General features: G+C 36.1%; 4 protein-coding genes across 4 annotated transcripts; 3 read left to right on the plus strand and 1 right to left on the minus strand.

Moving 5' to 3' along the window:
- The first annotated feature begins 1,358 nt into the window (after positions 1-1,358).
- LOC136259369 (uncharacterized) lies at positions 1,359-1,968 on the plus strand. Its single transcript, XM_066052863.1, has 3 exons — positions 1,359-1,438; positions 1,507-1,546; positions 1,618-1,968. The coding sequence occupies exons 1-3, from the start codon at positions 1,359-1,361 to the stop codon at positions 1,966-1,968; spliced, it is 471 nt and encodes a 156-aa protein (XP_065908935.1).
- A 4,794-nt stretch (positions 1,969-6,762) lies between these two features.
- Positions 6,763-7,746, plus strand: LOC136259370 (uncharacterized). Its single transcript, XM_066052864.1, has 2 exons — positions 6,763-6,828; positions 6,968-7,746. The coding sequence occupies exon 2, from the start codon at positions 6,985-6,987 to the stop codon at positions 7,744-7,746; it is 762 nt and encodes a 253-aa protein (XP_065908936.1). The 5' UTR covers positions 6,763-6,828; positions 6,968-6,984.
- A 6,815-nt stretch (positions 7,747-14,561) lies between these two features.
- Positions 14,562-15,622, plus strand: LOC136258483 (uncharacterized). The gene has a single exon (XM_066051796.1). It carries the CDS (start codon positions 14,731-14,733, stop codon positions 15,490-15,492), a length of 762 nt encoding a protein of 253 aa, XP_065907868.1. The 5' UTR covers positions 14,562-14,730; the 3' UTR covers positions 15,493-15,622.
- Positions 15,623-20,779: 5,157 nt separating this feature from the next.
- On the minus strand, positions 20,780-22,843 carry LOC136258717 (presequence protease, mitochondrial-like). Its single transcript, XM_066052058.1, has 4 exons — positions 22,824-22,843; positions 22,115-22,168; positions 21,023-21,091; positions 20,780-20,968 (listed from the first exon to the last, which is right to left on the minus strand). Exons 2-4 carry the CDS (start codon positions 22,144-22,146, stop codon positions 20,824-20,826), a joined length of 246 nt encoding a protein of 81 aa, XP_065908130.1. The 5' UTR covers positions 22,147-22,168; positions 22,824-22,843; the 3' UTR covers positions 20,780-20,823.
- Positions 22,844-22,873: the final 30 nt, after the last annotated feature.

Genomic DNA, 22,873 nt, shown 5'->3' on the forward strand with positions numbered 1-22,873 from the left:
GAAGGCCTTACAAAGGCCTAAGATGTTTATATTAACTTCACTAAGTATGTTTGAAAAGTAGGAGAAGTAGGAGAAAGAAGAAAAAATCCATGACTGGACCTGGGCAGCCTCGAACCTGCAGCCATCCGATTAACGCTCGAACGCTTACAGGAGTCTGCCAGGCGGTCAGGATATTTTCTTCTTACTATTTTCATGTATTTGTATCCATAGGAACCCTAGAGAGTGACTTATTATCTCTAAGTACCCCAAGTGGAACCAAATGGACATTGTTTTATCATGATTAAAGTACTTGGTAAAGGCAGAGCCTGTATACCAGAAGGCCTTACAAAGGCCTAAGATGTTTATATACATCCACAATAAAATTAAAGACAATGTGCACCACACAGCCACATCAAATCAATGTTGGTAGTAGGACTAATGGTCCTTGGATGTAACCCCTAGACTACAAGCAGTCTTCACTCCAGGCCACTACTATGACACATGGTGCTACACATGTATAATTCATATATGTCATGTGTGCATGTGATCTAATTGCATTTAGTGACACTGACTTACTCAATTGATGGATTACTGCTTAACTGCAGCCCTACCCACATTAACTTGGTTTAATGTGTTAAACTTCATTAGTTAAACTTCATTAAAATTTATTATTGTTGCAACCAAAAACTTTTGATCACATTAATGGTCTGAGTATGTTGATCTAGTTTTAGGATATATACCAACACCACATAATTATACAATCATTCAAAAACCTCAATTGAGTTAAATTTTATGCCACTGGTATAAAAGCAGTAGAGTAGTGCAGTCAGAGTTAGCTGTATATCATAATGCAGTTAGGAGCAGTTGACACAGTACTATGTACTATGTAGTACTCTACATAGTACATACATAGCTTGTATGTACTATGTAGTACTCTACATAGTACTCTACATAGCTTGTTCTACCAGTACTATGTAGTGCAGTCAGAGTTAGCTGTATATCATAATGCAGTTAGGAGCAGTTGACACATTGAGGATAAGCTACAGGCTGTATGTACATATTTTTTTGATAAGGTACGTATATATGGTATGTATGTTAGTAGAGTAGGTAAATGTACATAAATACAGGTAGTTAGCAGTTGCTGGATAGTTCGCATGCATGTATGTATATGTGTAGTTCATTATGTAGAATTCGGACATATACCAGTACGTCCTTACTATAAAAATATTTTACTGACAAATAATAGCATGAGAATGATACTCTTTTTCGTATTTTTGCTGTCATCTTTACTGATGCTGTGGAGGTCACCGATGAAGATATCAATTCTCCACTAGTCTCTTACCTACTTACTAAAACTACAACAATTGGAATCAAAGATCATGGTTAGACCAAATATCAGGACCACTAAACAGGCTACACAAAAGCCTACTAAACCACCTGTTGTTGTTGATAACAAACGGTGTAACTGTTAACCTGGTGTAGTCACCTATGTTAGATGGGGTACTGTAATTTTACTTGTCCCTATAGGAGCAGATACCATCTACTCTGGAGTTGTAGCTGGATCTTGGTATGACTACTATCAAGGAGCTGCAGCTGGTCCACTGTATGTGTGTTTACCACTAGTTCCACAATATTTAGAATCCCAAGCTGGTTATCAGAACTTCCATACGCTATATGGAGCATAATATAAAAACACATTCTGGGAGTCCACTCAACCACATTAAGGACCATAATGTTCCTTGTGCACTCTGCCAGGCTTATGGAAGTAAAAACAAGATAATGATCCCTTCTCCTTATGAGTGTCCTCCTAACCGGACTCGTGAGTATTACGGTTATCTTATGGCTGGACATCAGACCAGTTTCAAAGGTGCAACGCAATTTACTTGTATAGATAAGAGTTTAGGAGTGATATCAGAAAGTGAAGCAGCCAATAATGGAGGTCATCAGTTTTATACAGTTGAAGCTGGTTGTAATTATTACCAACCTTAAGAACTAACATAAATTTGTTGTGTGTACTAAATAACATATCAAGCATAGCTATAAGGCATCACACACATTTGACAAAGCATTTTTCGTGCTGTACACTTGTAGTTCATACCATTGTATTGTGTGTACATACGTATACCGCATGCTTTGAATTTAATATTGTAGCACAAAATTCCACTAATGCACAATTGATATTCAACTTATTCATATGCTATAGATCTACAACATGCATACAAACATACTATTTTCATGAATAGTGAAAAGGATGTAAGGTGGTGCAAAGTTATGTATGTACAAAATAGTATACAATCCTACATGTGCACTTGCACATGTTCATATGTACCTGTATAGTTGTGTACACTTAATTATTACTTAAGCGTTTCTGTGGATATGAGACTGACAATTGATTTGGATGTTTCTGCAATACAACAGTTTCATACATACAGTACACCAGGTGGCATCAAACATGTACAGTATATGTATGTAATAGTTATATCACGGGAACGAGTGCTTTGCCTGATATATACACACGTGCACGAGGGCTGCAGGCCCGAGGACAAGTGCGTATACACAGGAAAAGCATAAATGTCCATGGTATAACTAATATGTTCTACTTTAGCATGTAGACTTACCTAATTGGCAAAATATTTAGTTGCTATACCCTTCTCTTATATAGGGAACCAAGTAAGCTGTGATTGGATTTTGCCAAGCAAACTGTGATTGTGGGATTCAATTTTAATACATCAAACAGAAGTTTGATGTTACTTTTGCTAATATAGCAATTTTAAGAGACTAGTGTTAATTATGTTACTTTAATTACTACATTTACAAAAGTAAAAAAACAAACTACAGTTGATGTATTAAAATTGAATCCCACAATCACAGCTCTCGTTAAGGCAGCGTTTAACGAGATATACACACTGGTAGCAGTGCACATATCTCGTTAACATTTTGAGTCAGTGTAATATGTGACACTGCTTGAAGGTTCTTAGTTTACTAATTTGTTAAGATGCCTTACTGTAGTTATACTGATAGTAAAGTGTCAGTAAACTTAAGTATATGGAACATAATTATTTTACTAAGTTTTAAACTCTCAGTAAAACCTCAGTGAATGCGGGTTTACTGAAAAACTACTAAAATAACAAACAATTAACTGTTCCATATACTGGGGATATACCACTATAGTAAACTAAGATACTTCAAGCAGTGTGATATACATACACTGGCTTTCCTTTGATCTGAGATGTGAAAATGGTACATATATATATATATCATATTATAATAATTGATATTGTAAACTGTAGAAATAAAACTTTATTAGCTCTGCGCTAATATACCATCTATCTGTAAAGCTTTAAATGGTTTAAGTGGTAGAAGAATAACTATATATTTTTGCCTCGTAAGTATAGATTAGTGCTGAAACAAATAGCAATTTTTACTATCTGAATAGTTGTGAACAAAACTACCGAATATTCGATTATTCTTAAAACTTATACTTCCATTGAATAAGTACTGAAACCTTTTGTTAGGGAGCAAGGTAAAGCCTAACAGCTATTTCTATCTTTTCTAATCTAGAATTTTTACAGTATAGATACATCATTTCATTCACAATCTAAAGTTTCAAGGCTGGCGTTTTCATCTGAATACAGTGTACAAAGTGCTAACGATTATTTCAAATAGTGTGCTAACAAATCAAATAGTATCATACTCGAATAGTCAAATAACCGAATAATTGTTTCAGCACTAGTATAGATATGTACCGCTGATGACACAGTAAGCCAGACAGTATTTTCAATGGAATCTGGATGTGATCCATTTAAATTAAAATAGAGGCTCAAGCACGATTAGACATTCAGAGCCATTTAAACAGCTTTTAAGACTTCACAACTGACCAGAATGGAAAAAAAAATCAACAGTGAGACACCAAAGAGGTGATCATTTGCTGATTCAAAAATTTAGCAACTAACAAGAGAATCTGGCTCTCCCCAACCATCTACAACTTAGCCTTTTTTGTGCCCCTCCCCTTTCCAGATCCTGGATCTGCCCCTGGTGTGATCCAAAAAGTTTCTGGTAAGTTGCTATAATTATGTTTTTTAGGCTAAGCAAGTCTCATCTACTTTATACATAGAATATCCAGGTCTAATCCAGATTGGATTGCATGTGATTTATTGACTGTGCTCAATTGTACTTGACAATGTGTGATGGTGTACAAGTGTAAGAGGTTCTTAGTGGTCATTTGTTGGAAGTTTGATTTTGAAAAAGCCACAGTCAATTCTTCCACTGGGTGGAACTTATTGGTTAGATTATATATGTTTTGTTGTAAAGGGAAAGCTTAATTCTGTGGTCAGCTCTAGTCCAAAGAATGTAACCAGAATACCTGGACTGTTCCTATAATGGCAATTCCTCAAACAGTGAGAAGTGTTTGGCATTACATAGTTTTAATTTAATGCAACAAAACTTACCTGGGTTAGTATACTTAGTTTTACCTCTTACTCTTGCTGATCTGCTGTTTCCCTTAAGCAACACCAACACAATAATTATTTTAGAGGTGCTTAGTATATATGAAGGTGCTGGGTAACAATTTCACAGTTACATAGTTAAACTTTGGTTCGCTTGGTTTCAAGTGAATTTATATTAATGCTAGTAAAACATGCATTCTTTCATGAGTTTTATAGCTAAACTGATCTTGGCCTGGCATAAAGTGTAGTATTTTAATCAGAAACATGGCTGACTCCTCCACAGGTGAGGTGGGGGGATTTGCCCTAAATGCCCCATCCTGGATCCGCCATTGCACACTGAAGGCATGTTTGGGGATATATAACTAGGTAACATTGCAAAGTCATGTAAAGGTATAATTGTAAGATTTGATTTTGTTGTCAGTTAAGCACAAACCTTCATCATCTCTACCATGCAGTACGATCATATATCATATGATTTATAAAGGTATGAGAATTATTAGTTGATAGTGAGCACACATGTATAGCAACAACATTCAAGTACTTTACTTTTCAAAGTACTTGAATTTTTTTTTTATTTCGTGCATGCGTTACCTTCTGTGGAAAAGGTTCAAATAGATCAATACTACAGTGACTAATACTGCGAATCATGAACATTTGGACTTTTCTGGCCAAAATATCACCCAAAACCAGCCTCACAATACCTTCATGGTGCCTTGGCAGTATTGGTGAAATATACCAAAGCCCAAAAGTGCCTTCAGTGTGACCCAAAATGCTTCCAATAAATTGCTACAAATTTTTTAAATTAATTAGTGGAATTTTCTGCTGACTGACTGACTGCCTGACTGACTGACTGACTTACTTACTTACCAATGCCTTCAGACAAGCATAACTTGATAATGGTTATATACGGCTACGGACTTGATTTTTTCACTGCTAGATGTTGCTTCAACCCAACAAGTGCTTTTAGCATACCATAGTATGCACAATACACACATCATAGGCTTACCTTGTCCACCTTTGTGTCCCAGCACCTTTCACTGACATGCAAGGTGTTGATTTGCAGTACACAACATGGTGGTCAGCTATCTTGCTTACTGCAGTATTTTCCATATAACACAGCAACTGGATTTATTGTATAGACACTTATACTTTATTAGTAATACTCTGTAAAGGACGGAACATAGCTGAAAACAAAGTGTAATGGCCACTACACTTTTCAGCAATTGATTGTTGGGGCGCATGTTCAGATGCAAGATTAATTTTAAGCATACATGGTGCCATTCTTTTTTGATGCAGTAAGTGCAAGCTCATTAGTCATAAATATGCTGTAAATACAATAAACAAATAAGTGGAAGGAAAAATTAGGTTGGATTAGGGATCAAAGAAAAAAGTAGCAAAACAAGGGAATAGCTAGAAAGTAGTGAAGTTGCCTACATCTGTGGCTATACTAGTGCTTCAGTCTATAACTATGGCTAAATTAGAGATTAAATGTTTAGTAGTATATCCGCAGGTAGAGACAACCTCCCTTGTTTCACTACTTTTTTCTTTGGTCCCTAATCCAAATTAAAATTCCTAAGTTTCCCTTCTACTTGTGTAATCTACAAAGCCTATTTATTTTATAACTAATTTTATAGGGTTGAACATAGCCTGGGTTAAAGTAGGAATTAAATTAACACTTCTGTGTTGATGATCATCCTTTCAAAATATTTTGTGACTAGCCAATCTGTCAGTCTGTTAGTTAGTACAAAGTTCCACTGGATTAAATCTCACCACAAGGACCAAAGAACCCATATGGCTTATAATTAGTAATAAACTCGGTGTGAAATGGCTAGAGAAAGGATAATTTGTACTTCAGGTGATGACCCTCTTTGTTCAAACAATTTTTATTGTAATGATTCCAACTAGCTTGTAAAATTACTAATTTCCTTACACTTATTGTTAGAAAGTAGCGAGATGATACCAATGACAGTTCAGTTAATTAATAATGTGGCATACTATACATGCATTGGCTAATTTGGCTGAGAAAGGAACACTGGTGGTTTGAATTCAAATACATGTTATGTTGACATGCAATTCAAATTACATGTATCATATTAAAACTGTACTACTAGCTATTAAACAAGTGTACCACAGACATCATGATGAGGCCAAACAATTGTGTCAACAAAGTCAATCTTAACCTTAAGTCACAGGTTATAATCTCATTATCCAGTAAACCTTATCTCAGCAAATTTCACTTGTGTACAATACATCAGTTCAGAAACCATAACTGTGTTAAAACCACCTCAGTTCTAGTAGTATAAAAGGAGGCAGTGAGCCTTGTATACACAGTTGACTACTAGACAGTTCTACTGACAGAGATTCTGCTGCCAGCAGGTGCAGTTTAAAGGGAGCAAGAAAAAAGGTATGTGTATGTATCTTGAAAAGATCAATACAAGTGGACACATCTATGTATGTATGTATGTATATGTAACAGTTATAGATACAGAAATAGTTAGCTGAATTTATGCTTGCTACTTACTCATACTCATTTCTTTCTACAGACAAAACTACATGAACTATGAGAATTGTAGTCTTTCTTCTGATGTCTCTTGCTGCTATCTTCCTCACTGATGCTGTGGAGGTCGCTGATGAAGATATCAATTCTCCACTAGTCTCTTTCCTGCTTGCTAAACTACAACAATTGGAATCAAAGATCATGGTTAGACCAAATATCAGGACTACTAGACAGACTACACAAAAGCCTACTAAACCACCTGTTGTTGCTGATAACAAACAGTGTAACTGTCAACCTGATGTAGTCACCTATGTTAGATGGGGTAATTCTACTTGTCCCTATGGAGCAGATACCATCTACTCTGGGGTTGCAGCTGGATCATGGTTTGACCACTATGGGGCTGCAGTTGATACACTGTGTCTACCTCCCAACCCACAATATTTGAAGTCTCAACCAGGTTATCAGAATTGGGTGCAACTAGTTGGAACTGAATATCACACAGGAGATACTCCACTTGACCATGGTCATGACCGCAATGTTCCATGTGCACTCTGCCAGGCTTATGGACGTACTAACAAGATAATGATTCCTTCTCGTTATGAGTGTCCTCCAGGATGGAATACTGAGTACTATGGCTATCTTATGGCTGGATATCATGGGCACAAAGCAGCTACACAATTTACCTGCATAGACAAAAGTTTAGAGATGATACCAGGTAGTGGAGGCAACACTAATGGACATCTCTTCTACACAGTTGAAGCACATTGCAATCACTTCATTCCTTGCAGTGATAAAGAACTCACTTGTGTAGTGTGTACCAAGTAACTCACACCATTATAGTATGGGGCAGAGACAATCATTAGAGCGTGACTAACTAGCATATATATGCTTTAATACATTTTGTACCTCAACCTATATTTCTTTTACAGTGTAATACAGTAGCTATCACATTTGTTAATACGTATAACAACAAAATATTACAGACGTACTTATAATTATATGACTCCCAGTACATCATAGTACATCATGATACTTCTATTGAGGGGTCCGACACGTATGGAATCTAGCATTAAGCAAGATTCAAATCCTTAAATCTAGGATAAAATCCTTTAAATATCTAAGGCTGAAAGAAATTTTAAATCCTTAAATTTCCTGAAATTCCATAAATTTTTGTATCCTATTCCTCAATTCTCCGTTTATTCTTTGTACAAGATTGAGATACTCTAATAAAGCAGTCAACTGCAGCAGTTGAAACTATTCTAATAGAATATACATAATGTTAAACAGGATTGAAGAAAAAGCAAAAATATAATTCAGAATTCTTCAAATTAGGTAGATCTTGCACTGCTATTCTGTAATTAAATACTTTGCACAATTCTAGTGGTTTATTTCAAACTATTTAAAATACATTAAATCCTGGTCAAAATCCCAAATCCCTGCTAAAATTTTGCTAATATTGAATCTAAGGTCTTCGTGTCGGACCCCTCGACTTCTATATACATTAGCAGCAATAAATTATAGCAAACAAAACAACCCCAGATGGTGAATGTGTGTAAATCCACTTGTGGTAATACTATACCAATGTGGAGCATGATCGTGATTAGATAGTAAATTTGTTAAAAGTGGAGCAATAGAGATGTATCATACACACAAGCTTCATGATGCTGAGCCCAGAGGGAACAGCTATGTACATACTTAGCATAATTATGAAGACAATAAAGGTACTTTATAGACAATGAACGTGCATAGCTAAATACTTGCAGAAGCAGTGACATAAACACTGTATTGTATACAGGCAAAAATCACCATACAAGCAATGAAATGCACAGTCCAGTAAACTGGATTGTATGCATGCCTTTTAAAACAAGGTTCCATAATACATAAACCGTTAAAGCTTTTTAAAATGACAAACTTCATCTGACTCACCATTAAATTTGTATGTGTATGTAATAGGACAGATGGCTGCGGTATTCAGGATTAATAGTATCAGAACATTGTAAACAGAAAGGATTAAAATAGTGTGAGGTGAAGCCTAGCACTATTTCCTTCCTGTTTACAATGTGAGCTATTAATCCTGAATACCACAACCATCCATCCTATTACAAATTAATCTGACAACCATAGTAACTGTTACTTATCACTTATCACAACATAAATTCAATCTGCAAAAGACCGATCACACTTAGGATTCATTGCTGTGGTCTCAAAGTGACATTTACCTTAGCAATAGTTACCTAGCAGCCATTGCTAAGCAACTATATTGTTGCTATACTATGGGTATCTATCACTATGGTAACAAATCAAACATGCACTACCAATATATAGAAACACACTATAGTATTACAGATTTTTGTTGAGGGACGTTGACAAACAAGTGTAATACTACTTTTATTGGCCAATCACTTGATGTGTTTCAAAATAATACATCAGGGTGATTTTGAGAATATCATATTGTAACACATCCACTTGTTGAATTATGGTTTAAATGGTCCCATACTTTGTCACATCCATCCAACCGAGAGCTTCGCACTATACTTTGAAAGAACAAAGTAACTATCCATCTTCCTTCTTCACATAACAATGTACAAAATGCCATAACTTGGCCATACTTTGTTCTGTCAATTTTCTCTTGACATCATGTAGTTCCTCACATGATGGTGATTCATAGATATCATGTGATCAATTAAATGTGACTGGATTTGTGAAAAGGTATCTTTTTCACACACAAAATTTGACCCATTTTTTGTACTTTGAAGCTTCATAAGTTTCTGAGCATGGCATATAATTTCCTGCAATTTCCATGAGTGTAGCTACAGTATTTGGTTGCATTTTGATACTAAGAGCAAGTTAATCAGCATAAGGAGTCAAGTGTTACACCATTTTGTTTGCTGGTATGTAAAATGTGTGGAAAAGTACCTTTTCACAAATCTGGTCACAATAATGTCCAATGAGCACAATGACGATACGAAGGCAAAAGGACACAAAATGATTCAACACATCATAGCCAGTGAGTTTCTTGTTGTATGTTAAACACAGTTTGGTAGCTTACACTTTGCCAATTAATAAAATCTGTGCTTCTAAGAAGAGACCAAACACTTTCTGAGATATGCCTGTTTGAAATCACATATTGTAAATTGGCAAAAGTATCGCATGCTTCCAATTTGTTTTTTATCAATTCCAGTTTTCTGGATTATGCGGGTTTAAGGTTAGATGGACTTAAAACATCTGTAACTGCTATATATCACTTCAGTCATTGTACCAATTTATGCTCAGTTGTGCAATTGCATGCATATGGCAATATGTCATATATAGGTTTATGACACTTGACCAACCTCTTAATTCTGATACAATTTTAGTATAAGCCAACAATCCATAACAAAGAATAGACTTTGGCTATAAGTAACTGCTTGATTCTCGTGACTGTAGTTCAATAAATATAACATCCAGTACTGGAAAAATCATACCACTTTTGCAGCACACACTCAAACAAATCACGTATATAGATATATATTTTTTAAATTGCAATCTAGAAGGAGTTAAGCTTGACAGTCAAATGCAACACTGATGTGCTCACCTAATACATACACCCTTGTCCCTTAGGTGTCAGGCAAATCCCTCACCACCATGTTACAACTATCATGATAACATTAACTACTGGGTTGCATGAGGGCGTAGGTGGGCAGAACTTGCAGGAGGCTTCCAAGGGTTTCGTAGAATTACCGGCCCCTCTTTGGAGAAACCTTAAGATACCTTTTGCTGTGCTACTGACAAAATTTTCTTGATTACTGCTGCAATATTTTGTATTCAGCTAAACCAAAATGGAATTAACATTCAAGGAGATCTTACTGTATTGGCAAAACCACTCATTCAGTATACCTCTTTTTACTACAAAAACACTAGAAACTGCTACCCCATGACCTTAAAAAGTGATAATCGTCTCTAAAGTTGGCTTTTAATTTGAAGCTATTACAGTAACTTTTACAGACTTCATGTTGCATTTAGGAATATTTAACAGTGAAACATAGCTAGAGCTTGAGAATGATTATTTGCTAAAAATAAAGTAGCTAGACTGTAGTACATGAATATATATATATCTAATCCAAAACAGCCAAGCTGTAAAAAAACAGTGCGGCCCTCAAAAAGGCTATGGTGAAAAAATATGTGAAATCCAAGGTGGCGGCCAAGAAATGGCTGTGATGGTAGGTTAATGGTAAAAATTTTAATAACGACAATTCAAGTGAATTTTTGTGCCACTTGGTCTTGGCAAAAAAATTCACCTAAATTGCCGTTATTAAAATTTTTACCATTAACCTACCATCACAGCCATTTCTTGGCCGCCGCCTTGGATTTCACATCTTTTTTCACCATAGCCTTTTTGAGGGCCGCACTGTTTTTTTACAGCTTGGCTGTTTTGGATTAGATTTCATTTCTTTTTGCATTTGTATACCCCAAAGCCGCCTATGGCCAGCTTTGGGACTTTTTTAACCTGTCTTTTTTTCTTTACTACAGGAAGAAGAAAATGTGAAGCAGATGTACTTTAAATATTTCTGATTTTATCAGTAAATGTACAAATTATATATATAATACATATATTTATCATAGAACTCTCCATGGTGGTTTCTTTGTAACTGAACACTCTACAAGGTGACTTCTTCTTGCTGCTCTCTCTACAGGGTGAATGTTTGTAGCTGAACAATCTACAAGGTAACTTCTTCTAGCTGATCTATCTACAGGGTGATTTGTTTGTAGCTGAACTATCTACAAGGTAACTTCTTTTAGCTGATCTCTCTACAGGGTGATTTGTTTGTAGCTGAATTCTATGCAGGTGATTTGTTTGCAGCTGAGCTCTTTACAGAATGGTTTCTTTGTATCTGAACTCTCTACAAGGTAACTTCTTCTAACTGATCTTTCTACAGGGCAATTTGTTTGAGGCTGAATTTTCTACAGGGTGATTTCTTTGCAGCTGAACTCTCTACATGGTGGTTTCTTTGTAACTGAACTCTCTACAAGGTAATTTCTTCTAGCTGATCTCTCTACAGGGAGATTTGTTTGTAGCTGAACTCTCTACAGGTGATTTGTTTGCAGCTAAACTCTCTACATGATGGTTTCTTTGTTGCTGAACTCTCCACAAGGTAACTTCTTCTAGCTGATCTTTCTACAGGGTGATTTGTTTGTAACTGAACTCTATACAAGGAAACTTCTTCTAGCTGATCTCTCTACAGGGAGATTTGTTTGTAGCTGAACTCTCTACAGGTGATTTCTTTGCAGCTGATCTCTCTACATGATGGTTCTTTGTAGCTGAATTCTCTACAAGGTGACTTCTTTTAGCTGATCTTTCTACTGGGTGATTTGTTTGTAGCTGAACTCTCTACAGGTGATTTCTTTGCAGCTGAACTCTCTACATGATGCTTTCTTTGTAGCTGAACTCTCTACAAGGTGACTTCTTCTAGCTGATCTTTCTACAGGGAGATTTGTTTGTAGCTGAACTCTCTACAGGTGGTTTGTTTGCAGCTAAACTCTCTACATGATGGTTTCTTTGTTGTTGAACTCTCCACAAGGTAACTTCTTCTAGCTGATCTTTCTACAGGGTGATTTGTTTGTAGCTGAACTCTCTACAGGTGATTTCTTTGCAGCTGAACTCTCTACATGATGGTTTCTTTGTAACTGAACTCTCTACAAGGTAATTTCTTCTAGCTGATCTCTCTACAGGGAGATTTGTTTGTAGCTGAACTCTCTACAGGTGGTTTGTTTGCAGCTAAACTCTCTACATGATGGTTTCTTTGTTGCTGAACTCTCCACAAGGTAACTTCTTCTAGCTGATCTTTCTACAGGGTGATTTGTTTGTAACTGAACTCTATACAAGGAAACTTCTTCTAGCTGATCTCTCTACAGGGAGATTTGTTTGTAGCTGAACTCTCTACAGGTGATTTCTTTGCAGCTGATCTCTCTACATGATGGTTCTTTGTAGCTGAATTCTCTACAAGGTGACTTCTTTTAGCTGATCTTTCTACTGGGTGATTTGTTTGTAGCTGAACTCTCTACAGGTGATTTCTTTGCAGCTGAACTCTCTACATGATGCTTTCTTTGTAGCTGAACTCTCTACAAGGTAACTGATGTCTCTACAAGGTCACTAGTTTGTAACTGAACTCTCTACAAGGTGACTTCTTCTAGCTGATCTTTCTACAGGTGATTTGTTTGCAGCTGAACTCTCTACATGATGGTTTCTTTGTAGCTGAACTCTCTACAAGGTAACTTCTTCTAGCTGATCTTTCTACAGGATGATTTGTTTGTAGCTGAACTCTCTACAAGGTAACTTCTTCTATTGATCTCTCTACAGGGCGATTTGTTTGTAGTTGAACTCTCTACATGGTAGTTTCTTTGCAGCTGAACTCTACAAGGTGATTTCTTCTAGCTGAACTATCTCTTTCCATAGTTGCATGAACTCCCTACAAGATAACTTCTTCTAGCTGATCTCTCTACAGGGTGAATTGTTTGTAGCTGATCACTCTACAGGGTGAATTGTTTGTAGCTGATCTCTATACAGGTTATCTGTTTCTAGCTGATCTCTTGAATTCTCTTCAGTGTGACTGCTCTATTAGGATGACTGCTCTATTAGAGTATCTCGATCTCGCACTTGCTGCACCAAGTTGGATTTCGTGTTATAACTCCGTGGCTTTAAGTCTGATTCTTCTACACCATTGAAGAGCCTTTCTAAGATGATTACTCCATCTATACAGCGATTTTCAAAGCATTACCCCAAGCGGTTTATCTGGTAGGCGTGGCAAGTAATAGTTTTTTATTAGCTAATCTCGATTGCGTAATTGTTACACACTGTTGGTTTTTTCGTTGTATCTTCCTGGTTTTTAGCTCGATTTCTTTCAAACCACAAAAAGTTTGAGGTTCAATAGTTAACCTATTCACCCACCGATTTTCAGCTTCTTCCCATACGCGGTTTACCCTGTAGGCGTGACAACATATTGGTGTTATTTTTCGAGAATAATCGATCATAACTCTTTTCCTGTTTATCGTATCCTAGCCAAAGTTGGTACAGAGATGCGCCTTTATACCCCGCTTCAGTGTGCCAAATTTCAAGGCAATCGGATATGGCGTTCACGTTTTATAGCAGTTTTTGTAAGTGTGCGAAAAGAGGAAGAAAAATAAGAAGAAAAAAAAACCCAAGAAACTAAGCCAATTTTTGAAGTTGCATATCTCGGGAACGCTTGAAGCGATTTCGCTCAAATGTGGAATGTGGAGTGCTGAAGGCGGAGGGAGTGTCCACAGCAAAAATTGTCTTGTTTCATCAAGGAAGCACAGAGCTACGGAGGTGCGAAAATTGCGTTTTCTTCCTTCCTGTCAATACACTCACGGGTGTTGCGCGCCGGCTTCTTGGGCCGCACGACACACTACCGTGTGTCTTGATATATATATATATAATTTAAGATCCACCACTGCAACAAATGTGAATATCCTGGTAACAAATCACAATATCTTACTAAATTGATGATGACATAATAACCACGTGACCTAACCCATACCAAACAGTCTCCATTATTAAAGTAAACACATGCACAGTGATGATGTGAACATTGTTGTGATAACAGTGATAGTTGTGGTATAAAAGGAGTCAACCAACACTCACTCTACACTATCCTACTAGTGACTAGTTCAGTTGGTGTGATTGGTTGTTAGTTGTTCTACCATTCTATAATATTAGATACTGCAAGGAAATTCAACAAACTGTAAGGAAATCATCTATACATGTGTAGAATGTGTTAGTTTATTGTATTTATAGATCAAACAGTTATCAATATGAATATAAAGATCTTAGCTCTGTTGATTTTTACCATCATCTTCCTCACTGATGCTGTGGAGGTCCGCACTGATGAAGATATCAATTCTCCACTAGTCTCTTTCCTACTTGCTAAACTACAACAATTGGAATCAAAGATCATGGTTAGACCAAATATCAGGACCACTAGACAGACTACACAAAAGCCTACTAAACCACCTGTTGTTGTTGATAACAAACAGTGTAACTGTCAACCTGGTGTAGTCACCTATGTTAGATGGGGTAATTTTACTTGTCCCTATGGAACAGATACTATCTACTCCGGAGTTGTAGCTGGGTCCTTTTATACTCATGAAGGAGCTGCAGTTGACCCACTGTGTTTACCTCCAAACCCACAATATTTGCAACACCAATCTGGCTACCAAAATGAAGCTATCTTATATGGTGCAGAATACCAAACATATGGTCCACTAGACCATACTCACAATCGTAATGTGCCATGTGCAGTCTGTCAAGTTTATGGTCGTGCTAGCAGGTTAATGATTCCATCACGCTATGAGTGTCCTCCTGGATGGACCATGGAGTACTACGGCTATCTTATGGCAGGACATCACAATCATAAAGCAGCCACTCAGTACACATGTATGGACAAAACCTTACAAATGATACCAGGTAGTGGAGCTAATACAGATGGAAGGCTCTTCTACACAGTTGAAGCACAGTGTAACCACTTCATTCCTTGTAGTGATAAAGAACTCACTTGTGTAGTGTGCACCAAGTAATTAGATGATTAGTGTAGGACAAACACTATAATAGAGTAGTACCGGTATTATTTTGTATCTTTTCCATTACCTATATTGCTTTAAATCATTACAGAAAGCTACTGTTTTAATGAAATCGATGAATTTTTGTGCCAAGATTGTATAACAATATTTACCTGTGTATACACGTATGGAGTTGAGTTAGTATGCAAATTCAGTGCACTCATAATATTCTGCATTACCACACTATAGTACAGTAGTAGACTTTGAGGTATAATTAGGCCTGCGTCAAATATTTGACGAAATTGTAAGAAATGCTGCTAAACTAGGAGCATAATGCAAGCATAATGGGAACACTGAAGAGCATAATAGGGGAAATTCCTAAAAGGAATTTTGGGAAAAATTTTGAGCATAGTTGACTCAGGTCTAGCTATAGGTACCACACAAAAACAGCCAAGCTGTGAAAAAATGGTGCAGCCTTAAAAATCCTGGGTGAAAAAAGTTGTGAAATCAAAGGTGATGGCCAAGAAGTGGCTGCAATGATGTTAATGCTAATAAATTTTAACAATGCACACAGCCATTATTAAGATTTTTTATCATTAACATCCATTTCTTGGCCATCACCTTCAACTTTTTCACCCAGGTTTTTTAAGGCTACACCATTTTTTCACAGATCGGCTGTTTTTGTGTGGATTTCACTTCTTTTTGTACTTTATAAGGCCCCAAAACCAGCCTATGGCTGACTTTGTGGTTTGTTTTTACTCACATTTCTTCTTTTTTTATGTGGATACAATGATGATTATTGAAGACAGACTTATAAATGTATTTCACTGCATCAATATTTTATAATATTAAAATAGGCAGTGGTTACTGAATCGAAAGACGCCTGGGCTATTGAACTAATAGTCACGTGAAGCCCACCAAATTGACCTATATGGGCTATGAGAAGGACCAGATAATTCCAAACAGCAAATCAAACAGTACAGAATGGATGATTACTGAATTTGTCTATTTTAATAATCACGTGATTCATGCACTTTATCACTCCGTGAATTTGATTGTGGGACTCGATGTGAGGCTACTCCACTCGTGCATCAGGAAATCCATTTAGAATGGTGGAATCATGGATGGTCACGTCAAGAATTACTAAGTAGACAAGTTAGAACGTTGCTAGTCAAGAAGGCTGGCCACTGATAGGGTTGTTTGTATAGCTACTCAGTTTAAATACATCAGAGGCTTTAGGACATGCTAAGTACAAGGGTAGTGGAAAGGCTCAAGAATAGCCTTGTAAAATATTCCTGTATTCATGGAGCAGGACTGGAAGACAGTTGTTAAAGAGCCAGTCAACAGCTGGCCTAGCACAACAGAACATAAGTCTTTTGTGTACTGAGACATGTAGTGTGATTACTTAACATGTTGAAGTATTTTAGTGGGTGAAAATTGTACTGTGTGCATGGTACTGGTTTGGATTGGTATGAATGTGGTGTGTTTGCAGTGGCATAGCCCCACATCAGCAATTGTCCATCACCAATTCAATCATTGTGTGCCTTTCCATCACAAACTCACCATGTAGCTATCTAGTGCATGATAGCAATAATTATCTAACTTTTGAAACTTCACGTGCCCTGGCCAGTAGCACTAGCACCAAAGGTAGCATTGACTCTCTCATAGCACATGACAAAAATATTAGATTAGTCATGCCTGCTAATCATTATTCTATAATCTATAAATAGCTTACTCACATGATAGTGCATCTTCAAAATTTGGTCTGAGACCAGTAACCATCTGAGACTGTCATTCAATGATGCTGAAGACAGAACTATGACAAAGTGTTGATGTTGAAAGTTTAATGTAAGAGCTATGCTTAGTTTATATAGTCATTCTTAGTGGAGGTATGCTGAGGTTTGCTTGTGGCACCAAAGGAATCAGACATTTATCTACGTGTACTTTAACAGAAACCAGTGTTATAAAACTGAAGGAAGCAAGTTCTGGCTCACTAGAGGAGGATAGGGGTTAGAGCTAAGAATGAAGTGTGGATGAAATCAGTGTGGCCAGGAGTGCAGCAGAGGCTGTGTCTATTAACGTAAGTAGCTACTGCTTCATATATCGGTAATTCTACTACAAATGTTTATAATTATGCAGTTCTACTTGATTGTGGACAAATGTGTTGGAATACAGTTGAGGCATGTGAGATGGAAAGGCTCGATGAATATTACCTGCAGTGATGACATGGATTGTTCATAATAAAGTAGCTACATAGTTATGATTTATTATTAGCATAATGTAACAACGTATCTCGGCTTGCCCATGTTTGGGTCATTAGCTTTGTGCAATTATTTTGACAATGTTGAGCATTTTGCCGGTGTCTGCCCCCCACTTCACCTTCTGGCTGGCTGTGCCACTGTGTGTTTGTATATTTGGTTGAGGTGTTCGACAATGAATTTATTAAATTTATGTCGCTCTGGGAGTTATTAACTGTACAAATAGAAATCTGCCATTTTCTATCACTTTCCTACTGCATGGGTGTTCACAGTCAGTATTTAGAACCAATATTTTAGAAATCACCTATACATCTACAGCAGAGGCAATAACAATGAAACTGACACAGTAGCTTCTTGAAGTATGCAGGCTAACCAGAACACATGCCATTCTGGGGTACAAGAGTATATTGTGATTTTAGAAGCTATAATGGATTCTCTGTTGATGAAAATAAAGTATTTCGCACATGAATTACTTGATGATTAGAAAACAGTTGGAAGTCCTCAAGCTAATGAAACTTGGTACAGAATTATATAATATTTACAATCACAGGAGGTTAGTCACGCATCATAGTCCTATGACATGAGATTACATAACCAAACATTGTTCCTGGTGTTAAACAGCTAGGAATGTATCATGTTGTACTAAGAAGGCTTGTAAGGGCTCTGGAATGCTCTGGTATGTGCATATATTTTGTCCTTCAGAATATTAAGAGGTGTCAACGTTAATAGAGGTGTGCGATAATCTCGATTATTAAGATATAGTATATAATATAGGTTTATTTATCTAAAAACTAATGGCGTAGACACCTCCTGCAGGGTTCCAACTCTCCCACCATTTGGTGTAGTGCTAAAACTAATATAACATCTTTGTACTCTTTAAATTGTAATTTGCTCACTTTACTGGTTACATTATTGGCAAAAAAAACTAAAATACGTATTTGTTTCTATTTTCTAGATATGTTAGATAATTGAGATAAGTTGAAAGAAAATATCAAGATATGTCTAAGTTTGTCATCGCACACTTCTAATGTTCACCTGAGATCACGAGATGAATGACGCATGACCAACCTCATCTGATTGGCAGTACTATATGTATGCAGTTAAAATTGTCATCAAATGTTCAAAGTCAACCGAAGGAGGATATATGCTTGCAGTGACGTGCGACATAGAGAAAATATAATTTGTAACACTTGATTCATTACAACTCACCTTTTTCATATACTTTGCACATAGTGCTAGAACGCTATTATATGTAGCTTGCATTATTAACACTTTCAATTTTAACTCTGGGATGATGGACTAATATTATTAAATTAATAATTCAGTGATTGAACAAAATTATTACCGAACTAAGCAGTGTTATTAAGCTGAAATACATTACATTAAAATCATAGTTACTTTCACTAAACACTTCAACTGTTTATCAAAAAAGTGGTTTGATATGGTGAGTTATGAGACTTTAAAAATTTCCCATACATTTAGTATAGACGACTCAGGTATGCAAACATGTTTACAACAAGAAAACATGCTTGTTCCTGTACAAAACTATTGGGAGCGAACACATGTTCACCCCTTTGATATTACTATATTTAGCGTGGGTTCAGGTGAACACTTACTGACTATAGAGCTCCAATAATTTACACTTGTACAATGTAAGTATAAATTGCATCATACCACAGAGCTAGTACAGGAACACTATCACTCCTAGTTACTACCGTGAATAGTCCATCCATTTTCAGTGATGAGGTTGTTGTTCTCTGGACCAATTATTGTTGAAGACATTGAATCTTTACTATCACCGAGGTATCTACATAGCACACACAACTAGTATAAAGTGGTATCAGTCTATTGTCATGCACAAAATTTTATATACATACCACCAAGATTTCATAAGAATATGAGAAACCATCTGCTTTGTTCTCCCATGCAAGTTTCATCCTGGAGGTTTCTTTATACACCGAATCATCGGTGTCTCTTTCACCAACTGGTTCATTGGTAGTATTCTTCAGTTTCTTGCTGGTGTCTGTGCTGAAATTGTCTTCACTGTTGTCCTATTCTTCATTGAGAGAATAGCAGCGTCTTCCAAGGTCCTCCACAACTTTTCTAACATACTGAATTAATTGTGTCTGCGTAATGCGCATCTTTAACCGCAATATTGTGTGCTTATAGCCCTTTAAGTAAGTTAACATGTTTTAGTGATGATCACTATTGCATAATATTATAACGCAGTGTGTTTTGAAGGGGTAATTGAGCGTTGGATACTCTCCCTCCCTTTATATTATTATGAACTCTTGATATGACAGAATGCTTAGATGTACACATAACAAATTGTACATACATTATAAAGAAGCATGACAGCCAACCTTGTTGCAACTTCCATCACAGATTGTTTGGTTACAGCAAACAGTTCATCACGGTGTTGTTGTCGCAATTCATCTGATTTTCCTTGTAAAAACAATATTAATCCCTTGTTATCAGGACTGACTGGAGAATCAACCTGGTATTTAACAAACAGTATGACTTAAACAAAATACTAATGTATGTACTTTATTGCTTCATCTTTATATGTCAATACATACAATTGTTCTCTATGTATGTATATGTATGTATGTACATACATACAGTATATACCAGTTGAAGCTTTGACTACTATAGTACTGTCAAAAGATAAATTGTAACATTAGGAAGGGGCAAACTTTGTAAGTAAAGGTGCAAGTGGTAGGTACAAATATTCTTTAAATCTGCAGCAAACTATATAAAATTTTGAAGGTATAACTTTTTTATCAGATTCACAAAAGTTAGTCCTTAATAAGCAGACTTCATGCACTGACCCCTACGTAACATTCAAGATATTTTCGTGGAAATTTTATTACGCCTATAGCTAAACTACCATATTTACTTGGTTAAATGCCACAGCATTTATTATCTTAGTTCAAAACATTGATGCAGCGACTATTCAAACTCGACACTTTTCATTGCTTGAAAACAATGGTTATAATAAGCCCTTACTTTCAAAATCGTTTGTGGCATCACTCAAGTGTGCTTTTATTGGAGGTGTGGTATCTAACCAAGTAAATACGATATGTTTTCTTTAAAAAAATAGCAAAGTCAGGACACACACCTGAGAGAAGACTCCCAGCTTAGCTTCACCAACATCTTGATAACTGAAGTTACCATCGATGGCCCAGTCAATACAGTTCTCAAATGACTTGAATATTTCCACAGAATTAGGGTCCCTAGAAACACAATTACTTGTAGCAGACCAAATCAATTTCAGCTCAAAGTCATACCGATAAGAGAAGAAGGAAAACACACCAGCTGAACTTTTAGCTCCTACACTATACGCACCACCTTTTTCCCTAAAAGAAGAGGAAACAAGTAAAATAAAATAAACAGGATAACATACAAATACACTTGTAAGCATGAACTCTTTATGTGCTTTATAGGCCACACATTTACAAGAGAGTCAAAAATACTACTATACTTACATTGTGTATGGTGTGGTTGTGTAAACATTACTAATGATTCACAAGATTTGAATACGATCGAATATGTGGTATATCAATTTAATAACTGCACATCTTGAGTTTTGCAAAAGTAGTTATAGTCTATGACAACTTGTTCTCATGCAAGGATTATGCCAGAATAATGGATTGGTATATAAAAGCATCAAGCAATAATAGGTAGGACTGCAACAAATATTCATTCGTTAAGATATTATCCGGATACTAAGTTTACCATTCGGAATTTCAGATATTTGTTAACTAGTAAATTATAAGTGTTTACAGTCAATATGGGTTTGGTTGCCAGCTATGTTTCTACAAGATGGACTGTTATGCCATGTATATTAATTAAAATTGATTATAAAGACAGCCACCAATAATTTTGCATATATTTCAGAAAGGAACTGGCCAAGTATGTGGTAATATGTGGCTGAATTCTAACACTTTTGCATTAATCAAAATGTTACCAAATAGTTTAGTATTCGTTCGTTAAGACATCCAAATATCCGGATACTAAATTTGATATTCGTTGCAGCCCGTATAGTGCATTGGAGATTATAGGAGCTGTAACTCTGTTCATTGTACATGAATCAGATTGACACACCTCAGGTACACATGGTAAACTATCAGATTAACAGTCTCTTGTTAAGGTAAAAGCTACTGAAGATTGAGATACTCTAATAGAACAATCGCTGTATATATTCTAATAGAATGTTCAAAGGTGTATTAATAGACTACATTTTCTTAAGATCACTGTAGAAGCATAATAGGGAATAGGAGTAATTCTCAAAAGTGTAATAGATACTGTAGATTTAAGGTATCTAGCTATTGTCACTACTATAGTACAAAAGTTCAAGATTCTTACACTACATACTGTACCTGATTTCTTTGATGAGATATTTGTTTGCCATCAGTCTTGCTAAAATGCTCAAACTACATAATGAAAGATATCAGTGAGCATTAAATACAATTAATTATGTAATCTGATATGTTACTCAGTAAAATCAGTTTAAGTGAAAATTTATATAGTGTGTGTACTGTATAGCAGAAAACTTTGGCAAAATCCAACCGGCAAAAAAAGCAAACAAAAAAAAAACTTTGGCAAATCATTGTGCTTGTAGATAATGACAGCTGGAATATATACTTTGGCAGGAAAAAGTTTGGTGAACTAAAGAATGATTTGTAAAATTCTCCAATGTATTGTACTGCCCAAAGTTTCCTACTATACACAGTAGTTAATTTTGCCAAATGTGTGATATGTTGATATACTGACCTTACATTATAGAGGTGCACTGATATGGAAATTTTCCAATATACTGATAACCGATTATTAGCTACAGAACTACTGAATCCGATACCAACATTTTTAAGTGTTGGGTTGTATCTGGTTTTCAGTATGGTCAAAACATTTTACAAAAAAGCTTAAAAGGTAGTTTAGTACCCACAGTGCTACAAGTACAAGATTACAAAAAGGTGAGAAATATATTATTCAAATGAAATATCTGCTAAAAAGTCAACTTTCTACCGATACTGATATCGATACTAATACCAATGTTCATATCAGTGCATCTCTAGTATATTCAACTACCTGGCATGATCATGATGTGTGTAATGCAATGGCGGATCGAGGATGGGGAA

The sequence above is a fragment of the Dysidea avara genome, chromosome 6, assembly GCF_963678975.1.
Source record: "Dysidea avara chromosome 6, odDysAvar1.4, whole genome shotgun sequence".
NCBI lineage: Eukaryota > Metazoa > Porifera > Demospongiae > Dictyoceratida > Dysideidae > Dysidea > Dysidea avara.

Bases quoted from the DNA above. Each gene is read 5' to 3' on its own strand.
- LOC136258717 (XM_066052058.1), bottom strand. From the start codon at position 22,146: ATGGCAAACAAATATCTCATCAAAGAAATCAG. The intron at 21,092-22,114 runs GTACAGTATGTA...CTCTTCTTTTAG, and splicing joins TATCTCATCAAAGAAATCAG to GGAAAAAGGTGGTGCGTATA. The intron at 20,969-21,022 runs GTATGACTTTGA...TTGTGTTTCTAG, and splicing joins TTTTCCTTCTTCTCTTATCG to GGACCCTAATTCTGTGGAAA.
- LOC136258483 (XM_066051796.1), top strand. From the start codon at position 14,731: ATGAATATAAAGATCTTAGCTCTGTTGATTTTTACCATCATCTTCCTC.
- LOC136259369 (XM_066052863.1), top strand. From the start codon at position 1,359: ATGGTTAGACCAAATATCAGGACCACTAAACAGGCTACACAAAAGCCT. The intron at 1,439-1,506 runs GTGTAACTGTTA...TTGTCCCTATAG, and splicing joins GTTGTTGTTGATAACAAACG to GAGCAGATACCATCTACTCT. The intron at 1,547-1,617 runs GTATGACTACTA...CACAATATTTAG, and splicing joins GGAGTTGTAGCTGGATCTTG to AATCCCAAGCTGGTTATCAG.
- LOC136259370 (XM_066052864.1), top strand. From the start codon at position 6,985: ATGAGAATTGTAGTCTTTCTTCTGATGTCTCTTGCTGCTATCTTCCTC.